General features: G+C 46.3%; 1 protein-coding gene across 7 annotated transcripts in view; it reads left to right on the top strand.

Moving 5' to 3' along the window:
* The window catches only part of LOC143293827 (histone deacetylase 4-like), a 239,966-nt gene that overhangs the window by 64,271 nt on the left and 155,245 nt on the right, over window positions 1-20,450 (top strand). For all 7 annotated transcript variants that reach the window (XM_076605101.1, XM_076605107.1, XM_076605108.1 and 4 more), the window contains exons 2-3: window positions 10,248-10,537; window positions 12,614-12,679. In XM_076605101.1, coding sequence (XP_076461216.1) covers window positions 10,513-10,537; window positions 12,614-12,679 — 91 coding nt within the window. In that variant the 5' untranslated portion in view covers window positions 10,248-10,512. The remainder of the gene's footprint in view (window positions 1-10,247; window positions 10,538-12,613; window positions 12,680-20,450) is intronic.

Raw genomic sequence — 20,450 nt, 5'->3', positions numbered from 1 at the left:
ATGCAATTAAATATTTAGCCATTGATAACTGTCTGAAATCTAAAAATCTAACTAAATTTCAAACATTAATTTAAAAACGAAACCGTGATTGTAACCACTGTGTTTGGCTGCAATGTTTGGTCATGGCTGAAGAACACAGTGGTTCAGTCAAAGGTCAAGTTTTTTCTAGTTTCTTGATGAGTCGGCCATAACGAGTGCAAGGTTGTCCTGTGTTCACTGATGTCTATGGTTCTGCTTGGTGTTGTGAAGAATTGGGTGATGGCTGAGTTGACACTTCCGGCGGCTGCTGCATGGGAGTGATGGCTGGGCTGGTGGGGTGTCTCGGTGCAACAGGTGGTGGTGGTGGTTCCTCCAGTGTTCTCACCAGGTGTGTCTGGTTGTGGTGGATGGTGCTATTCTGAGTTCTGATGATGTAAGAACAAGGATTGTGGTGTCTGGAGAGTACTTCCCCTGGTTTTGCCATGTCTTTGATGAACACCGCATCACCTTCTTTCAGTGGTTGAGCTTCTTTTGCTGTATGTCTCTTGTTTTAGGTATTGTGTTGGTTTTCTTTTGCAGATTTTTCTCTCTTGTGAATGTCCCTGAGGTCTGGAGTTTTAGGTGAGAGAGAAGAAGGAAGTATGGGAACTTTTGTTTTCAGTTTTCTTCCCATGAGTAGTTCACTTGGGGAGTAGCCATTCTGTAGAGGTGTTGATCTATATAACAGAAGACCTGTGTGTGGGTCTTTCATAGTTTCAACTTTTTGAGGATTTTCTTGAGTGTTTGCACAGCATGCTCGGCTTCTCTGTTGCTTTGTGGATATTTTGGTGAACTTGTGGTATGGGTAAATCCATATTCAGCAGCAAATGTTTGGAACTCATTGCTGGAGAACTGAGGTTCATTGTCAGAAATCACTATATCAGGAATGCCATGCGTAGCGAAGATGCTCTTGATTTTTGTGATGGTTTCTTTGTAGGATTGTTTCTCGAGACGATGCAGTTCTATCCATCTGGAGAAGTAGTCAACAGCCAAGATGAATGTTTTCCCATCCAGTTCGAAGAGATCCGTTCCAACTCGGGACCATGGTCTTTCTGGAAGGGTTGAGGGCTGAAGGGGTTGTTTGTACTCCGGCTGAAGTTTTGCTCATGATGAGCATTTGTTGATCATTGCTTCGATTTGACTTGAAATGTAAGGCCACCAAACTGAAGTCTTGGCAAGTGCTCTCTGCATTTGGTGATCCCCAGATGTCCTTCATGGAGTCTGTTGAGTGTGTCCGGTCTCAGTTCACTGGGAATGGTTGACCATACCCATGAATCGTTGTAATTCTGTGACTGTTGTTGGGACTGGGAAATCCCTGATGGCCTGGGTTTTTCCTGGATCAGCGCGAATGCCTTCTGTGTTGATGATATGGCCCAGGAATTTTATTGATGATTTACAGAATTCGCACTTTTCATTCAGGGTGAGTCCTGCATCTTGTAATCTTTGTAAGACTATTCTGAGTTGTTGATCGTGCGTTTCTTGGTCAGCGGTATGAACCAAGATATCATCCATGTGGCATATCACTCCTTCAGTGTCAACAAGAATTTCTGACATCATTCTTTGAAAGATTTCACTTGGTGAGTTGATGCCAAATGGTAAGCGATTGAAGCAGAATCTCCCAAATGGCGTGACGAAAGTCGTATACAGCTTCGACTCATCTGACAGTGGGATCTGCCAAAATCTGCTTTTTGCGTCAAGTTTGGTGAAAACTTTGGAGTTTGCCAACTGTGCGAGGCTCTCATTCACAGAATGCATGGGATGTATTTCTCTCTGTACTGATTTGTTAAGGTGAGTAAGATTTACGCAGATTCTCACAGAGCTGTTTGATTTTGGCACAACAACGATGCCTGAGCACCATGGGGTTGGTTCTGTGACTGTAGATATCACACCATCTTTTATCATCCGGTCGACTTCTTTCTTGACTTTGGGGATGAGTGGGTGTGCAATTTTATGTGGTGAGTAGAGACACACCGGCTTGGTGTCAGACTTCAGAGTAATTTTATATGGCTTTTTGATGTAGCCTAGGCCCTTGAATTAATTTTGGGAATTCTTTTCTGTAGTCTGTGGTTTTGTTGAGACATTCTCAATACGTCGGACCAGATCTAATTTCATGCAAGCTAATTGGCTGAGGAGTGAGTGTGATTGACCCTTTATCACATACAGTGTTTCGATGATTTTGTTCCTTTTGTTTTTGAGTGTTGCCTGGATTGTGCCCAACACTTAAAGTGATGTGCTTCCGGGACCTTTTAAGGATCTTCTCTGTTTTCACCAGTTTCTTGTCATTTGCCCATGATTCAGCAACGACTGAGACGGAAGCGCCCATATCCAATTTGAATGAATGTGGCTTGCCGTTCAGGAGGACTTGTGCTGACCATGAGTCATCATTATCCTGGATACTGTTGATGTATTCTAGAAAGTCAACTGATTCTGAAGAAGTGCTCTCGTCTTCCCAAACCAGTTAATGTATTTTATTTTTTGTTGATCTGCACACAATCTTATAATGGCCTCTTTTTTTGGCAGGAACTGCAGACTGCATTTTTAGCTGGACAAAAATCACGTTTGTGTGATTCTCTGCCACAGTACTTGCAGTGTCCAAATTGTCTCGGCTTGGTGTCTTTATAGTGTTTTGAATTTGTGGATTGAAACGACTGTCTCCTTTTGTGCACAAATTCAAACTTGTCACTTCCTCTGACTTTGTTTTCGTTCTTCTACCTGCCTACTTATCTGTACTGCTTCGGTGAGTGTAAGTTTTGCATTTACTTGAAGGTCATTTGAAAGATCGTCATCAATAACCCCAACGACAATTCTGTCTCTGATTAATTCTTCTTCTAGAGTTCCGTGCTCACATTCTTCGGCCATTTTGTAGAGATCTTGGATGAAACTGTCGATGTTTTCTTCGGGTTTTTTGGATACGTTTGTTGAACTTCGCTCTTTCAACTACCACGTTTTTTCTTGCACAAAAATATTCTTCAAAAACTGCCTTGAGATCGTCAAAATCGATCGTGCTTTCATGTTTTTTGTTTGCAATATATCGTCGGCACAGTCACACTGACTTGTTCTTCTCGGTTTCTGAGAGCAAGATCTGAGGCGATTCGGTATCGGTCAAATCGTTGTCTCCATTTCGGCCAATTCATGGATTGTCCGTCGAACGATTTCGGCAGTGGTTGGCTAGGATGGCGGTGAACAGGGTTTTCTCCGGCCATTTGCATGTTTTTGTTGTCTCCTTAAGGCTATGATCAGTTCTGCGCCGCTGCCACCATGTATCAGGATGAGCCCGAGTGAAGACGTTACTGCTGTTTGCTATTCACTTCTCGTCTGAGCGTTGTGTTGTCATGGTCTCCGTATACACGGATCTAACCACTTGCTAGCAACGTGAGTTACGTCCCTTCATACGTATTATCCTACACCCAACAGTTTTAGACAGGAAAAAGAGAAAAAGAAAAGAAAAAAGGTGGCGCTGTAATTTGTAATTGCGACACTTCCCGAGTAGAGAAGCCTGAATTTAAACACAGAGAATTCTGCTGTGACAAAAATACAGCGCAATGCAATATATAAACAAACAGGCACAAACACACATAGATGCGCACACATGCACGCTTACACACATGCGCACCCACATGTCACACAGCTGTAAATCATACTTTATTGGACAAAATATAGTATCGCAAGCATGTATGAATTGTATGTACACCCAAATGCACACACACACACACACACACACACACACGCACACACACACACACACACCACACACACATACACTCACACAGACACTGTTGATGCGACACACACACACACACACACACACACACACACACACACACACACACACACACATGTACAATGTGTATACAAATTATGACGCACAAATTATATATCTGAATGTATGCATGTGTAGAGAATGGGGAATGGGATATTTCTTTCATAAGATTGTGAGGGAAGGAGAAGTAGAGCCACTAGAGGAGGGTTGAAAGGAAACATGGACATCAAACAGGCTCTCTAACTGTTGTAATAACCCAGTATATTTAGCAACTTTGGACTACAGAACTAAGAAATCTATTCATGGATTAATCTTTTCAACAATTCCACATTCTTTACAATTTGACTTGTCATAAATGGACAGTTTGTGTCGATTTATAGACTATAGTTCATTGATTCTGGAATTGATATGATAATGGTAAGAAAAATGGAATACATTGCGAATTAATGCAGTGAAAAAGAATTTAGAATTTCTTGTTATGATTGATGCATTTTGACTTTTTAAAATGTTTATAATTATAAATACACTGAACTGTGGATGAAGTAATGAAAATTTAAAATTCAACTTAAAAACAAAAACAATGATGGCAACAAAACTGACTGATCTGATTAAGAATTTTGAAACAGAATTATGTAAATTTTATAGAAAATACTACAGTATTTGTGTTGTCAACCAGTAGTTTTAAAATTAGTTTGCACACACACACACACACACACACACACACACACGAACACTCAGTTTTGTAAATCTTTAAGTTCCTGAACAGTATGCCAGAATAATGTGGCACAGGTATCTTTCATTCTTTGTGTAATGGACTGTGATTGGGATTTTGTGGGCTTACTTGAAAAAAAACAAACAAAGAAAACATATAAGCTGTACTGCATTCTAAGCAGAAATTAAAAGGCCTGTTTTGAATGGAGGCAGAATGAGGAAAACACCAGCTCACAGTGAATACAGCTGGTGTTCCTGGTTTGTGTGTGTGTGGCTGCCTGCATGGTGTGTGTGTGTGTGTGTGTGTGTGAGATTGGGGGAATCTCTCTATATATACATAATATATATCTATTTGTCTATACATCTATATAATATCATTATCAAACCAGCTGTTTCATACTGTGTCAAAGTTCAAATCCTACAAGCTTCCCTTGAGTTTAGGATCGTGAGAGCACGTTTGTTAACTTAGTCAGCAGTGGTGCGCAAAGACAGGTGCAGTAGCCGAGTGGCTAAAGCGTTGGACTTTCAGTCTGAGGGTCCCAGGTTCGAATCTTGGTAATGGCACTTGGTAGGTAAAGGGTGGAGATTTCTATGAACTCCCAGGTCAACAGTTGTACAGACCTACTAGTGCCTGAACCCCTTCATGTGTATACGGATGCAGAAGATCAAATACGCACATTAAAGATCCTGTAATCCATGTCAGCATTTGGTGGATTATGGAAACAAGAACATATCCAGCATGCACATCCCAGAAAATGGAGTATGGCTGCCTACATGACTGGGTAAATGAATAAAATGGTCATACTTGAAAAATGTTACGTCTGAATGAGCGTGGATGTGTGTGCAACTGAAACCTGATTCAGTGACTCAGGAAACGAATGATGAGCGCCCAAATGGCAGCTGTCAGTTATCTCTACCCAGTTAGGCAGCCTGTTTTGCAAATGACTCCGTGTTTGTAAAGTGCTTAGAGCTTGATCTCTGACCGAGGATAGGTGCTATATATATAAGTACTCATATCATCATCAGCACAGAGGAGAAAGAGCATGGAAATATCCAGAAATAGCGGATGCTTTGACTAGTTTTTGGAAATGAATACATATACTGTCAGAATGAGGTTGAAGTAGATGTTAAATTCAAAATTGTGAAATACATACATGTGTGTGATGAGAACATTTCGAAGTGGGGTGGTACATGAACCGTTCACAAATTTACATACTGCTCGCCATTAGGCCAACCTTCCATATCTGTGAGACTGCACATTTGTTGCATAACTGCTCTGTGTGTGTGTGTGTGTGTGTGTGTGTGTGTGTGTGTGTGTTTATCTGTCTATTTTATAATTATATAAAAACAATATTATCATTATTGTTACTCTTATCATTTTTTCTTATTTCTATTTGATTTGTACATATATCTTTAATTAATTTTCTATAGATTTATTTAATTAATAAATCTATGAATTATTCAGTCTTATTTTTATGTTTCAGTGGTTTTTTTAAAATTTTTCCTGAAAGCCTGACTAAACGCATTGGGTTATGCTGCTGGTCAGACATGTGCTTAGCAGATGTGATTGTAGTATATCCAGCAATTTGCCCGACTGCAGTGACACCTCCTTGAGTAACTGAACTGAACAGAACTGATGATGTCTGGTGAGTGCCATTTGCCCAACCTATAGACTGCATCCATGCACTTTGTGTTGTGGTTTGGATGGGAAGTGGGTTTTTTTTTTGTTTTTGTTTTTTTTGCTGCCCCATCATCTGCACCATTTCAGTGGCACTACTCCCACACCGCTCACTCTAGATTCCCCTATACACCGGTGTCACTAAAACTCGAAAAGACGCGAAAAGACGCGAAAAGACACGAAAAGACATATGAAAAAAATGTGAAAACGCGAAAAGACATCCGAAAAGAATGTGAAAATGCGAAAAGACACGAAATGACACGAAAAGTGTCTTTTCACATGTTTTTTCAGATGTGTTTTCGTATCTTTTAGCGTCTTTTCGTGTCTTACTTAAAAGACACGAAAACACATCTGAAAAGACATCAGAATAGATATTCCAGGACTTTTCATGTCTTTTCACATTCTTTTCCGGTGTATTTTCGTGTCTTTTCGCGTCTTTTCGTGTCTTTTCGCGTGTCTTTTCATGTCTTTTCGCGTCTTTTCGTGTCTTTTCGCGTGTCTTTTCGTGTCTTTTCGCGTCTTTTCGTGTGTCTTTTCGTGTCTTTTCGCGTCTTTTCGCATTTTAGTATGGCACGGTGTCACTAAAACTCGAAAAGACGCGAAAAGACACGAAAAGATTCGAAAAGACGCGAAAAGACACGAAATGACACGAAAAGTGTCTTTTCACATGTTTTTTCAGATGTGTTTTCGTATCTTTTCGCGTCTTTTCGTGTCTTACTTAAAAGACGCGAAAAGACGCGAAAACACATCTGAAAAGACATCAGAATAGATATTCCAGGACTTTTCATGTCTTTTCACATTCTTTTCCGGTGTATTTTCGTGTCTTTTCGCGTCTTTTCGTGTCTTTTCGCGTGTCTTTTCGTGTCTTTTCGCGTCTTTTCGCATTTTAGTATGGCACGGTGTCACTAAAACTCGAAAAGACGCGAAAAGACGCGAAAAGACACGAAAAGACGCGAAAAGACACGAAAAGTGTCTTCTCACATGTTTTTTCAGGTGTGTTTTCGTATCTTACTTAAAAGACGCGAAAAGACGCGAAAACACATCTGAAAAGACATCGGAATAGATATTCCAGGACTTTTCATGTCTTTTCACATTCTTTTCCGGTGTATTTTCGTGTCTTTTCGCGTCTTTTCGTGTCTTTTCGCGTGTCTTTTCGTGTCTTTTCGCGTCTTTTCGTGTCTTTTCGCGTCTTTTCGCGTCTTTTCGCATTTTAGTATGACCCCTATACACGGCCACACCCGGGTTCATCCGTCGCAGTTCCAGCATCGGCAATCCACAGGGAACCATCGATGTTAGGTCACCAGGAGGCCACACACCAGAGGAGACCCTGCACTACTGCTGAGTCACTTCGGTGGTGTTCAGTGGTGACTGTTCTGTTTTAACGTACTTAGGACACCACCTACTAAGCCCCCTACTAATGACAATAATGGCTTAGTCGCGGAGCCAGACTGAGTGAGCGTCCCCTCCAGAGTGGAGACCGTCACCACGTCCCTCAAACAACAGCCCCCCATGAATCTGCCGACACTGACGACATTGACAGGACTCACCCCAAGCACAGAAGTGGAGGGGCATTGAAACTGAGATCACCATGAGAGCAGGGCATGAAAGGCCACAGACTTTGAGACTATTTTGTTTATATTGATGACGATGAAGGAGGAGGAGGATGACGATGATGATGACGATGTTGCTATGGAGGTCCATTTTGGTTTGGTACTGCATGACAAGGCTGTACTCTACGCTTCCTGTCATAATGATATCCTGGCGTTAACCAGGCCCGAGAGATACAGACACTTGCAGTGTTGGTCAGGTAATTAGAGCAACACACCCAAAGACGCATCCTTGAAATGGATGACACTCGACTGTGTGGTCCCAGTCTCCCCATTTAAGCCCACAGCACACTCAACTCTGGGTAGGAGCCGGCCATGGGCCGAAAAACCCACCTCCGCTGGGATTCGAACCCGCGTCCTCCCAGTCGTCAGTCCGCGACGCTAGGATGGGAAGTGTTTGTTGGCAACGCAGAGGCCATAGTTTAACACATACAGCTTCAGCTGTCCAGCTCTGCCCAATCCGTGGTGACTGATGTACATTGGCCAAGAGTGATTGTGACCACCCAACCTAACACTAAAAGTCACAGAGGACCATCAACAATTTCTTACTCAAGTTATTGTTGCTTAATTTTCACCACGGTCCAATTGAAATGCTTTGATTCCAGTACAGAGAATTGATGAGTGAAATAATAAAACAGAAAAGTTTCCCGCTAATGAGAATTCACTCTTTTCTATGTTCATGTGTACCCCATGGGCCATTTTCCCAGGAAATGCATGCCCAGAGCTCTGTCATCACTCGTCTTGAATTTGTCCAGGTTTTATAGAAAGCAGAAAACTCTCTGTCTCAGGGGACTTTGAATGTTTTTGCAGAACTCGCCCTCTCCACCAGACTACCCCGCAAACATATTTTGTGATGCGTGCAGAATATGTGTATGCCATCTGTAAGGTGATAACAACAAGAATGATCAATTAATGAATGAGATAGTTGAACTGCATTATATAAATTTCAGGTTAGTGAGAATTCAGTCTTTCCCAAATTTAGTGTATCCGTCCCCACTGCTACCACCATCTTCTGCATTTTTTATAACTCACATACTTGACAAGGCACACATGCTCACATGTGCACACAATGCCACAAACACACATGTATGCGCGCATACTGTTAACTGTCTACTCATTGCTAAGAAACTGAATTGGAAACTAGCCAATCTTCATGCACAATTATTGTTGACAAATCTTTCCATCTCTCCCTTCAACTCTCTATTGCGTGTATGGGTTGGGTGGGCAGGGTTTTGTGTCTCCTCAGTTTACAATGACAGTCTTTGTCACATGTTCATACACATTGGGGATATTTAGGGCATCTTTCAAAAAAAAAAAAAAAAAAAAAAAGAAGAAGAAAAAAAGAAGAAGAAAAGTCCTGCCTTCTAAATTTCTGTGATGGAAAATTCCTTTTGTATGCGATAAATTATGGTTTCTCTTTCATATCTTTCTGTGGTTTCTGTCTGTCACCGATTTTGGTCCATCCACACGCAGTATACATGTCCCAGAAGTTTCATTGTGCAGTCCTTGAGGTAGTTAACAGTGGGATGGGCATAGGCTGCCCAGCCTGTTTGTCAGGCTTGTTCAACCTGTTTGTTATTTGGACACATCTTTTATATTGTTTTATCAATTTATGTAATTTTTTCTGTGAACTAGAATTTTTTTTATGAGGAATCATAATTTGTATTTGTATTTCTTTTTATCACAACAGATTTCTCTGTGTGAAATTTGGGTTGCTCTCCCCAGGGAGAGCGCGTCACTATACTACAGTGACACCCATTGTTTTGTATTTTTTCCTGCGTGCAGTTTTATTTGTTTTTCCTATCGAAGTGGATTTTCCTTCAGAATTTTGCTGGAACAACCATTTAGTTGCCGTGGGTTCTTTTACGTGCGGTAAGTGCATGCTGCACACATGATGTTGGTTTATCGTCTCATCTGAATGACTAGCGCCCAGACCACCAGTCAAGGTCTAGTGGAGGGGGAGAAAATATTGGCGGCTGAGCCGTGATTTGAATCAGCACGCTCAGATTCTCTCACTTCCAAGGCGGATGCGTTACCTCAAGGCCATCACTCCACTAATACATCTGTTGTAATTTGGAGGTGACAAAAGGAATGGTTTTGTGCCTCTTGCCCAGCTTGTGTCAAAGGTCTTTAAAAAGAGTTAAGTGAACATTACCTCTAAAATGGACCATTATTCAAGGTATGGAATATGTGGCTCGTTGTTGCAGTTGTATCAATCAGTATATCTTCAAAGGTTCCGTTTGTTTGTTTTGGGTCTTTCGTTTTCACTCCTGGATTGTTTCGTTTTGGGCATGCTTTCAGCCCTGCAACCGTCATCGTAGTTGGCAGCACTTTTAAAGGAAAGTGAACGGTACTGAACAGCAGTTTATTGGATTTCAAATGGATTTTACGCTTTCACAAAAAACGGAAACGCAGACATTTGACTGGCAGGCCCAGCTTATTCCAACTTGCCATGTATGTCTTTGCTGTGCAGAGAACCCCGACCTATCAGAAGTCCGGAACAGACGCCTGAAAATGATGATGGAAGCTAAGCTGCAGGAGAGGAGAAAAGCAGAAGTGTAATCGTTATTGCTGCCTCTCTCTATCTCTCCGCCACCGCTGCTGCCACACCTGCAACCGCAACTCCATCATCACCACCATCAGGACCACCGCCTCCACTGTCGGAGAGATCTGAGGGGTGGCAGGGAAGGGAGGCTATTTCTGCAGCGGAATTTCTGTCCCAATTGAAACCATTCATCATGTCCTCCAACAGCAACTATCAGTGTAAGTGGCCTGCGTGTGCATGTGCGCGTGTGTATGGATTTGGGAGGGGAGCAGTGTGGGGGTTGAGAGAGGGAAAGAGGGGTGAAGGGCGGTGAGGGGTGAGGAACGGCTCAGCGGGCGAGCTGACAGGTTGTAGGCCGGGACTTCCCGTGCCAGCCAGCTCCCTCCCCAAGTGCCTGTATTTTTAGTCGGAAGGTCCTCAGAATAGCTACTGGGGCGCTATTTTAGCTCCTTTGATTCTAGGTATTTGATGACAGTATCTCCGTGAAGATTAAAGCTGCTGCCGCTGCTGGCTATTGCCGCGCAGTTTTCGAGAGAGGGAAAGTGTTTGGGAGGGGTGTTTGGGGAGGAAGGGGGGAAGGAGGCGGGAAGGAGGGGAGGGAGTTGATGCGAGTGGGGTGGGGGTAGGGTAAGAAGGTGGGGGGAGGGGAGCTGTTCTGACAGGGCGGTGTAGAAGGAGAGAGAATTAGAAGAGGAACCAAAATAGACGTGTTTTGCTGGGAGATGTTGCGACGCTGAGTATTTTTGTGTCTTTTGCCTGGTGCTGATCTGCACGAACCGGGGGCTTTAAAATCTTTTTATCTTTGTAGCTGTTTGCCAAAACGTAATGTTGAAAAACTTTGTCGGGGCTTTCATCTCTTAACCCTTCCTCTGTAGCCCTGCTCTTCATTCCCCTCCCACTTCTCTCTATCCCATCACCCCATTCCTTTATCATCGCTGCTTTAAAAAAAAGAATATATATATATATATATATATATATATATATATATATATTTTTTTTTGTTGTTTTTGTTTTTGTTTTTTGTTTTTTGAAATAACAATATGTTCTGAACGTAAAAACAGTAAAAAAGAAAAATAAAAATAAAAAAAGTTTTGGAATTTCATAAATGAAAAATTGCTCATTGCCAGCTTAACCGTTATTATTTGAGTTAGTTTGATCGCTTTGTTTTGTTTTCTTTGTGACCGTTTACCGTGTTGTGCATTTTGAAGAAATTAGGTGATATAGAATGGAAATTAAATACTGGAAACTTCATTGCTTTCAAGTTTTGCTGTGACAAGTTTGAAGTTCCCCACCTAGCCTCTCTGTCTTTGTTAGTAAATCATAATCATAAGTGTGTGTGTGTGTGTGTGTGTGCATGTGTGTTCTTACTCCCATGGTACACTCAGGCCATCTAAACCGAACAGAACACTATCTTTAGTTTAGGCCAAGGCATGTTAAGGTCTATCCCTTCCTCTCTCTGTCTCTCGGTCCACACCTTTCTCTCTCTGTGTGTGTGTGTGTGCGTGTGTGTGCGTGTGTGTGTGCATGCGTGTGCTATTTTCATTGTGTATATCTTTATTTAGGCAGTTGCGTGAGTGCATGTGCAAGAATATGTCCAGAGATTTCAGTTTAGGAGGGAATTTTTTTCAGTGGGAGTCATTGATGTAGCTTTGTAGGAACTCTTTAGCACTAAAATGTTTTAAATAGACCTTGTCAAGTGTGCTCCACTATGATAACGGATCAATATACTGTGTAGTCAAAGAAATATCAGCAGTGATGTATTGGTTGTTCATTGATGAGACTGACCAAGTCAGGAACTCATGCACTTGGCATCCTAAACAGTCTGAATCACATGTCTGCTTGTTGAGGGTAAACACTGAAAGTCAGCAGTATGAACATGTGTAGTGGACATGGGACAGTTGTTTCCGAACAGGCCTTGCAAACACTCCAAGGAAAGCCGAAAGATCATTTTGAAATGACTTTGATTTAATAAAAAGATTAAGACACACTATTTTAGTTTTGTTTTGTCTGTTTATTTACACCAGTTGCTTTGTGTCAAAAATAGAAGTAGGCTCACAGACACACAGAGACACACACACACATGCGCGCACACACACACACACATGCCGACAGACAGATAGACATACACACACACAGACACACTGAAACAGACACGCTACACGGACACATTGAACCTACAGACAGACAAACAGACACACACATACACACACATGTGTGCATGCACACACAGAGATGGTGTTTTTGTTATCAGTGTCTGCTTTTTTATATAGTATTTTTCATGTTTCTGTCAACAGATACACAGGGAAGCAAATTTTACAAGGGAAGCACCAGTGTGGATTCAGGGTTTCAAGAACCAATAGGTATGTATAGTGGATGTTCAGTTTTTTGTGTGAGTCTTCACATGCATGTGCATGTGAGTGTATTTGACTGTGAGCGGGTTCCCTGTATATGTGTGTTTGTGTGTGAGTGTGTGTGTGAGTGTGTGTGTGCGCGCGCATGAAGGGTTGTGTTAGAACATATGAAATTAATTAGCTGTAGATATTGGCGGCAAGCTTTCTCTTCAACCCTGTGTCCCTCTCTCCCCACATACGCACTTACATAAGAAGTTCCTGCACAACACACGCAGACATCTGTACACTTGCGCATGCTTTTACACAAACTTTCACTCTCACATAAAACAAATGCGCGCACATCCTCTTTCCTGTCCTTTCCCACTTCCTCCTCTCTTTCTTTCTCTGCCACTCACAACAGGGCAAGCAGCGACTTCATTTTGAGAATTACACACACACACACACGCACACGCATGAGAGAGAGAGGAGAGAGAGAGAGGGGGGGCGTACTAACAAACACTGGGTGGAGGGAGAAGAACAAGGACATACATGCACACACGCACACACGTATGTACACACGCACGCACATAACACTGACACACATATGTACGCACATACATATGTTAACGTATATACATAAGGGTGCACATGCGTTCCTAACCATGCATTCACACAAATAAAAAACCACTTTCATGTATACCAAATCGGAACATATATATCTTTCCAAAGCATCCGTGTGAGTGTGCGCACACCCCCAACTCCCATCCCGCATAATTATATACACACACATGCACACATTCACAGAGCGATGGATCCCAGGCAAACAATTCCAGAAACGAGCATAATATAATCATGATCGTCAAGGTGTATGAAGGTGACTGGCGAGGTACCCCCAAGATGGTGGCCTGACACGTGACACTAAGTGGTACCTACTTTGCGGGATGCTACCACCTCCCCCCCATCCCCTCTGCTAACAGCCTGCACGTGCTGTGAAGTCACTCTTCCTGCCCTGGCCCCTCGTTCTTCCCCGTAACTAATAACTATCTTTCTCGTCAACAGTCGCCATGTTCTTCACGTATCTTCATTGTTGTTTCTTCAGTTGTAATTACTATAATTATAATTTGGTGTCATATACTGTACCATGTCAAACTGATGCAAACTAGGCCTATTGGTTTGCTCTGCTTGGCCAAATTTCGCGCGGCTAACAGTGAAAAGACGGGCCCACCCGCTCTCAGCCAATCAAACGCCTCTAAAAACTATAAGCGCTTAATCATTCCTTTGGCCAAGGCTCTCCACGCCATCTTGTCAGGTTTACGCTCTGTCTCGTCTTACGCTTTTTTCGGCTATTCAGCGTATCCTTTTGGCCTTATTTTGTTGCATGCGGCTTGTGTTTATTGTATTCTTACATTCTGTGTACTCGATTCGACTCGGCAACCTCGATTCGTTCGATTTTTTCTGCCTCTAAGTCGATCCTGTCTTTCCTTTCTCTGTTGGGGGTCGGATTTTCGCTGGGTGCCTAAGCGCGGGTTCCATGCCTCGTGTGCCATACCACGAAGGCAAGGGATCATGATGCTGGGATTGAGACTCGGTAAGAGACTCTCCCAGGCCCGGAGCTCATGATTCCTCCCGATACGGACCGCGGCGATGCGTCGTTAGACGCTGATCGCGGAGGCGACGTTCGTACCAGTAAAACGGTCATGAAGGGGACCGGGGGGAAAGAGGTACGAGCGTCGCCTCCCGAGGTGTCCCAGCGCGAGGCAGGGAGAAGGGTGAATGGCAAGTCATCTCCGTGCTGTGGGGACTCGCAGCTAGGCGCGGACTCCCAAGGGGAGGCCGCGCCCGGCCATTACCCGGGTCCCCACTCGGAGACGGCCCTCACGTGCCCCATTGTTGTTCCCCCTCCTCCCTTCTCTGTCGACCCCCCTCCCCCACCTCCTTTTGGGGGGGGAGAAAAATTTGGTTCCGGGGGGGGATCTCTACTTTGCCCACCCCGGGCCAAGCCACCCCAGTTTCCCCACGGGAGGGGATTCGGGGCGCGTGGCAACCTGCTCTGCAGGTCTTCCCGCTATCCGGCCGGTCTCCCCTGCTGGGGGAGGCCCGTGCGTGTCAGGCGGTTCCGGGCAGTCAGCCCGCTCGTCTTCGGGCGGGACTGACACCCAAGTCGGACCTGACCTCCCTCCGACTTGGCCAGGTTGTTCCCTTCATGGAGGTCAACGCACCAGTGACCCTTGGGGTTCGGGTCACAGTATGGCTGGTGCCCACGGGTGGTTACCCCCATTCTACCCGTACTGGGGCGCACCTAGGGTGCACACTGGGTTGCCGGGAGCACCAAGGGCCAGCCCCTTGTCCGCTCCCCACCAGACCCAACCCAGCACATCTCACAGGGTGACACACACAGCCCCGACAAGTGGGATCGACTTCTTGTCGGTCAGGTCGAGCTCCTCGACCAATATTGCCACTCTGTCCACAAATCGGGCCTCTGTCAACCCACAGGTGACCTCCACGGTCACAACGGCCTCCTTGTCAGGACCGACGGCTGCTCAGGGGCCCTACTCGGCCCGGCGGAGCCGGCAGTCCCCACCTGCCTAGCCCTCGGTCCTACAGTGAGATGAGTGGGTGTTTGTCCCCACACAGCACTCGTGGGTCACTCTTGCATCCAGGGACGCCCTCTCTGAAAAGGTGTGGCACCCACCATCCCAAGCATGGTTGGACCTACGGTCCACACGCTCCCCACCCGCTTCAGGTGTCAAGGACATAACAGTGGCGGCCATGGTCCCGGCTCGGGATCGTCCCAGCTCATCCCGCTGGGCTGACCACAGCTCACAGGACGCCCCAGTGGGTACATCCACTTGGGATGGCACCCAGCAGGGGATGGACTGCGAACAAGAGTGGGAGCCCCTGTCTTTGGATGAGGACGAACAAGCAGATGAGCACTCTTCGCCCACATCCCAGGGGGGACAGATTGAGCCCATGCCTCCCTAGGGACCAGCCTGAACCAAACTCGGACTTTGCCGAGCTCGAACTGACCCTCCCCAATAGGGTCACGTAGGCCGAATCAGTCCCTCAGGCTACTTTGTTACCCTTGACCCTCCTTACGCCATGTGACTCTAACTCCAGAACCACAAGGCAACTCAGAGTGCCAGAAATGGTGCAGGTATGGCTTAATAAGCCAGCCCGCACTGTCAGGGGTGCTGCTTCCATCTCTCCTCCAGGCAGGGAATCCCTCTCTGCCCCGGGCGCCTTTTCCCTGGGAAAGTTTCTTAAAGATTCCTCCAAGGGAGGGGTGTGGTCCTGGTACACACAGGACCACCCTGCCTACAGCGGAGCAGAGCCCAGCGCACCACCTTCCCCGCTTCAGCTAACCTATCCTTTAAAACGTTAGCAGAGTGGGACAAATTGGCCCGCCGCTGCCCCCTCGAGGTTTCCACGGCGTACACCTTTGACACGTTCCTTCACAGGGCCAATGAGCTGTGGGAACAGTGTCCGGTTAATCAGGACAAGGGGTCTCCTTCCTCTGTCCCACCGGGCCTCTTCACCGACCAGAGGTTACACGCTTTTGGCAATAGGGTAGCATCTGGTCTCACGGCAGCTGCAGACACAGCTACCAGCCTTCACTTCAATATTGTGCTAGCGCTGCGTGATGCCATTTTCAGCCTCTCTAACATTCCTGTGGAGGAGAGGGCTGCCCTGCGGTCCATCCCAGCACAGCAGCACTCCCTCTTCGGCCAGTTCCCGCCCCATTTTGTCAGCCACAGGGCAGAGACAAACAGGGAGGTGGCCTCATATTTGGCCCACACCTCTCATGGGCTCCAGGGTTCTATGCCATTGAAGAGACCGGCCACCAGGGCCCCTCCATATACCACGCCGCCTGTCAAGGCAGCGTGTGCTGAATCAGTGGCAGAGGAATAAACCACCTTATGTCCGTCCAAGCCGACCGGCCATGCCCAAGGCCAGAAGGCAGCACCCCCAATGACTGGGCCCCGATTCAGCACCGCCAGTCGTTCAGCCCCTCCAAGTAGGAAACTTGTCCCGGCATGCACATCAGTGGTGTGCTCTGGGACTCAACGACGGGATTATGTCGGTGCTAGAGTCGGGGTACATGCTGTCTTGGGTGGAGGACCTCCCCCCTCTAAGATCCACTCCTCCTCCTTAGGTGCCCAGCTCGACGGAGCAGGAGAGCGTCCTAGCAAAAGAGATATCGCACCCACTCCTCATGGGGCTATACGGCTGGTTGTTGGTGATTCCAAAGGTCTCAGGAGGGTGGAGACCAGTTTTGGACTGGTCCCCCCTCAACAAATTCCTCCCCAAAATCAAATTCAAGAGGGACACACAGGCACAGATTCGGGAGACCATCCAACAAGGTGATTGGCCTACCTCTATCGATCTGGAAGATGCTTATTTTCATATACTCATCCATTCGGCATCCCGTCGGTACCTGAGGTTCGTGTGGAGGGACAAGGGGTTCCAGTTCCCGGCCCTCCCATTTGGTCTGTCCCTTGCCCCTTTCCTGTCTACCAAGGTGGTGCGGGAATTGGTGTCCATCGTCCGCTCGGAATCCATTTGTCTCTGTGTGTACCTGGACGACTAGCTTATCCTGGCCCAGTCGCAGGCCCTGTGCCTGAGTCATATGGCCAGACTTCTAGACCTTTGCTCCCAACTGGGCTTCCTCATGGACCAGCAGATATGCGATCGGTCCCCACGTCAGTCCTTCGACTTCTTAGGGATGAGATTCGACACGCGGTCTATGATAGTCTCTCTGGCGCCAGATCACTGGGACCGTCTGGCAGGCCTCCTCAGCCACTGGCGCCACTTCTCCCAAGATACAGCGCAGACACTTTCTTCCCTCTTGGGCATGATGGAGTCCACGGCACCTCTCATTCCCCTGGACAGGGTTCTCAAGCGCCCTCTCCAGAGGGCACTGAGGTTACGCCGGTCCCAGAGCACTCAGCCGTGGGATACCCAGATATGTCTGGGCGAGTGGTTCCTCGAGGTGACATCAGAGTGGTTAATCACCCCCCTTCGGACACAGGGGGTGCCCTTAGCCCCACCTACTCTTCAGGTGGCACTCTTCACAGACGCCTCCTCCCTGGGCTGGGGAGCCCACATGGACTCACTCTATGCAGCAGGGACTTGGTCCCCGGAGGAGCGCCTGTGCCACATCAATGTTCTGGAACTGGAGGCAGTTCGCAGGACTCTCCTGCACTTCATGGGGGAGGCCACTGGCAAGACCATCCGCTTGTTCACGGACAAGACGACGGTCGCATGTTACGTGAAAAAATGGGGGGAGCGCACTCGGCAGACCTCTCCATGCGGACTGAGGCTCTCCTCCTTTGGTGCCACAGCAAGGGCATTGCACTTTCAGCGAGACACTGAGCAGGAAAAACCAACTTCTTGGCAGATGCTCTTAGCAGGTCCAAGAGTGTCATACGCACAGAGTGCACCCTGGACAAGGACAGCCTTCAGGGGGTGTGGGAACAGTGGTTTCGGCCGATGGTGGACCTTGTTCAACAAGAGACTTCCCACTTCCGTCTCTTCGGTTGCCGACCCAGAAGCGTGGGCAGTGGATGCTCTCTCTCTAGATTGGAGCAGTCTGATTGCCTCCGCGTTTCCTCCCTTTCCAATTCTGTCCAAGGTGATACGGAAAGACAGATTGGAACACCCGCAGCTGATCCTCATTGCGCCGAAATGGCCAGTCCAGACCTGGTTTCCGGACCTTCAGTCCCTGACACATGTTCCCACCCCTGGAACTTGAAACCAAATCTCATCTGCTGAGGCAGCCTCGCTCGGGCACTCCGCATTCCAATCCTCAACTGCTCCACCAGCACGCATGGCTGCTGTGCGGTCGGAACTGTCAGCATCACCATTGAAGTCCTCAACCCCTCGGTCGGCCTCTGTGTCGGCTGTGCTGACCCAGGGGTGTGCCTCCTCTGACCTCCTCTCCATAGTCACCAGAGCAAGGAGGCAGGGAACAGAGACTTTGTATGACTTTCGCTGGAAGAAATGGTTGCGGTGGTGTACAGCTCAGGGCATTACCCCTACGAACCTTACGAGCATGCAGCTGGCCAACTTTCTGGCTCTCTGCTCCTCGGTTCATCCTGTCTGCTAGTTCTGTGCGAGGGTACAGGTCTGCCTTCTGTACCACAATGCAAACAGCTAGGTGGTTCTGCCTTTGAAGCGGATTGCCTGCTCAGAGAGGTGGCTAGGCGTGCCCCTCTGAAGGAAACTAGAGACCCCAGAAGAGTGCCCCTCTGGGACTTGTTCCTGGTGCTGGATTTCATTCGAAAACAGCTCTTCCTACCATTGGGGACTATTCCTTTTGACATCCTCACCCTCAAGACCACTTTCCTTCTGTGGCTGGCCACAGGCAGTTGTAGAAGTGAGCTGCATGGGCTTAGTGGAATGCCACAAGATCTGGCCTTCCACAGAGATGGTTCCATCACTATTCGTTTCCTTCCAGAGTTTCTGGCTAAGAACCAAGACCCTGAGGTTCCTTCCCCCTCTCTGAGGGTCAGACCTTTGTCTGATATTCTTGCCCAAGATGATGAGGATAGGCACCTGTCCTGTTCGGTGTCTCAAATATTATTGGGATAGGTCTCGCCATAGGCGTTCTTCTCAGAGGTGTCTGCTCATCTCCCTCAATGAGAATTACAAGAAAGACATCGCTGCAGGCACCATTTCCCGCCAGGTTTCCCAAGTCATTCGTAGAGCCTACTCTCATGCACACAGGGATATCAGCTGTCTTCATCCCAGAGCACACGAAATGCGGGCCATAGCTACTTCGGCTGCTTTCCAGCACTCAGTGCCAACGCAGCATGTCTTGGAGGCAGCCTTCTGGCGGTCTGAGAATCCCTTCATCAACTTCTACCTCAGGAATTTCCGTATGACCAGGGCTGACGGTTCCAAGGGGATTTCCTTTGTCGCGGCTAACACTGCCGTCTCAGTTACAAGGGCTCCCCATATGAACCAGTAGGCGTTGCCCTCCTCCATTTGCTTTAAATTCTGCATCAGTTTGACATGGTACAGTATATGACACCAAAAGGAGGAGTTTGTATTATACTCCATGTTTGGTGTTAAATATACTTACCATGTCAAACTCGAATGCCCACCCGTCCGTCCCCGCGTCTCCGCCGTGGTTCTCATGGGGCATTTTTGTTCATGGCCACGGAATGATTAAGCGCTTATAGTTTTTAGAGGCGTTTGATTGGCTGAGAGCGGGTGGGCCCGTCTTTTCACTGTTAGCCGCGCGAAATTTGGCCAAGCAGAGCAAACCAATAGGCCTAGTTTGCATCAGTTTGACATGGTAAGTATATTTAACACCAAACATGGAGTATAATACAAACTCCTCCTTTTGGATCTTTGTGTACAAGCTCTGTGGATGTTTTTTTCTTTTTTTTTTTTTTTTTTTTTTGATGAAGTTAAATATTGTGCAAACTTGTGGTTCCTTCCATGAAGATTAGCTCACATGAGAAGACCACATTCATGGACGCATGCAGGCATGTGAACGCACACAAAATGAGGGCATAGATTAGATACATGTATGAAATTGCAGTTCACATGCATACACATGCACACCATTATGATGTGTGAGACGAATATAATTTGGAAGAAGCTGTTATATTTTCTGTTTCTAGAGAATTTGGATAATAGCGTCTTTGGTATGACTTAAAATAGTCAAATGTATACAGACAGAACAACATTTTACACATTGGCTGGTTCTCAGTATTCACACAACAGTATACATAGAATACCATGTATTGTTTGTCAGAACGGCATTTTGTATATAGCATGATAATACATGTAT

The sequence above is a fragment of the Babylonia areolata genome, chromosome 19 (assembly GCF_041734735.1).
Source record: "Babylonia areolata isolate BAREFJ2019XMU chromosome 19, ASM4173473v1, whole genome shotgun sequence".
In the NCBI taxonomy this organism is placed as follows: domain Eukaryota; kingdom Metazoa; phylum Mollusca; class Gastropoda; order Neogastropoda; family Buccinidae; genus Babylonia; species Babylonia areolata.
This window is presented reverse-complemented; position numbering and strand designations above follow the sequence as displayed.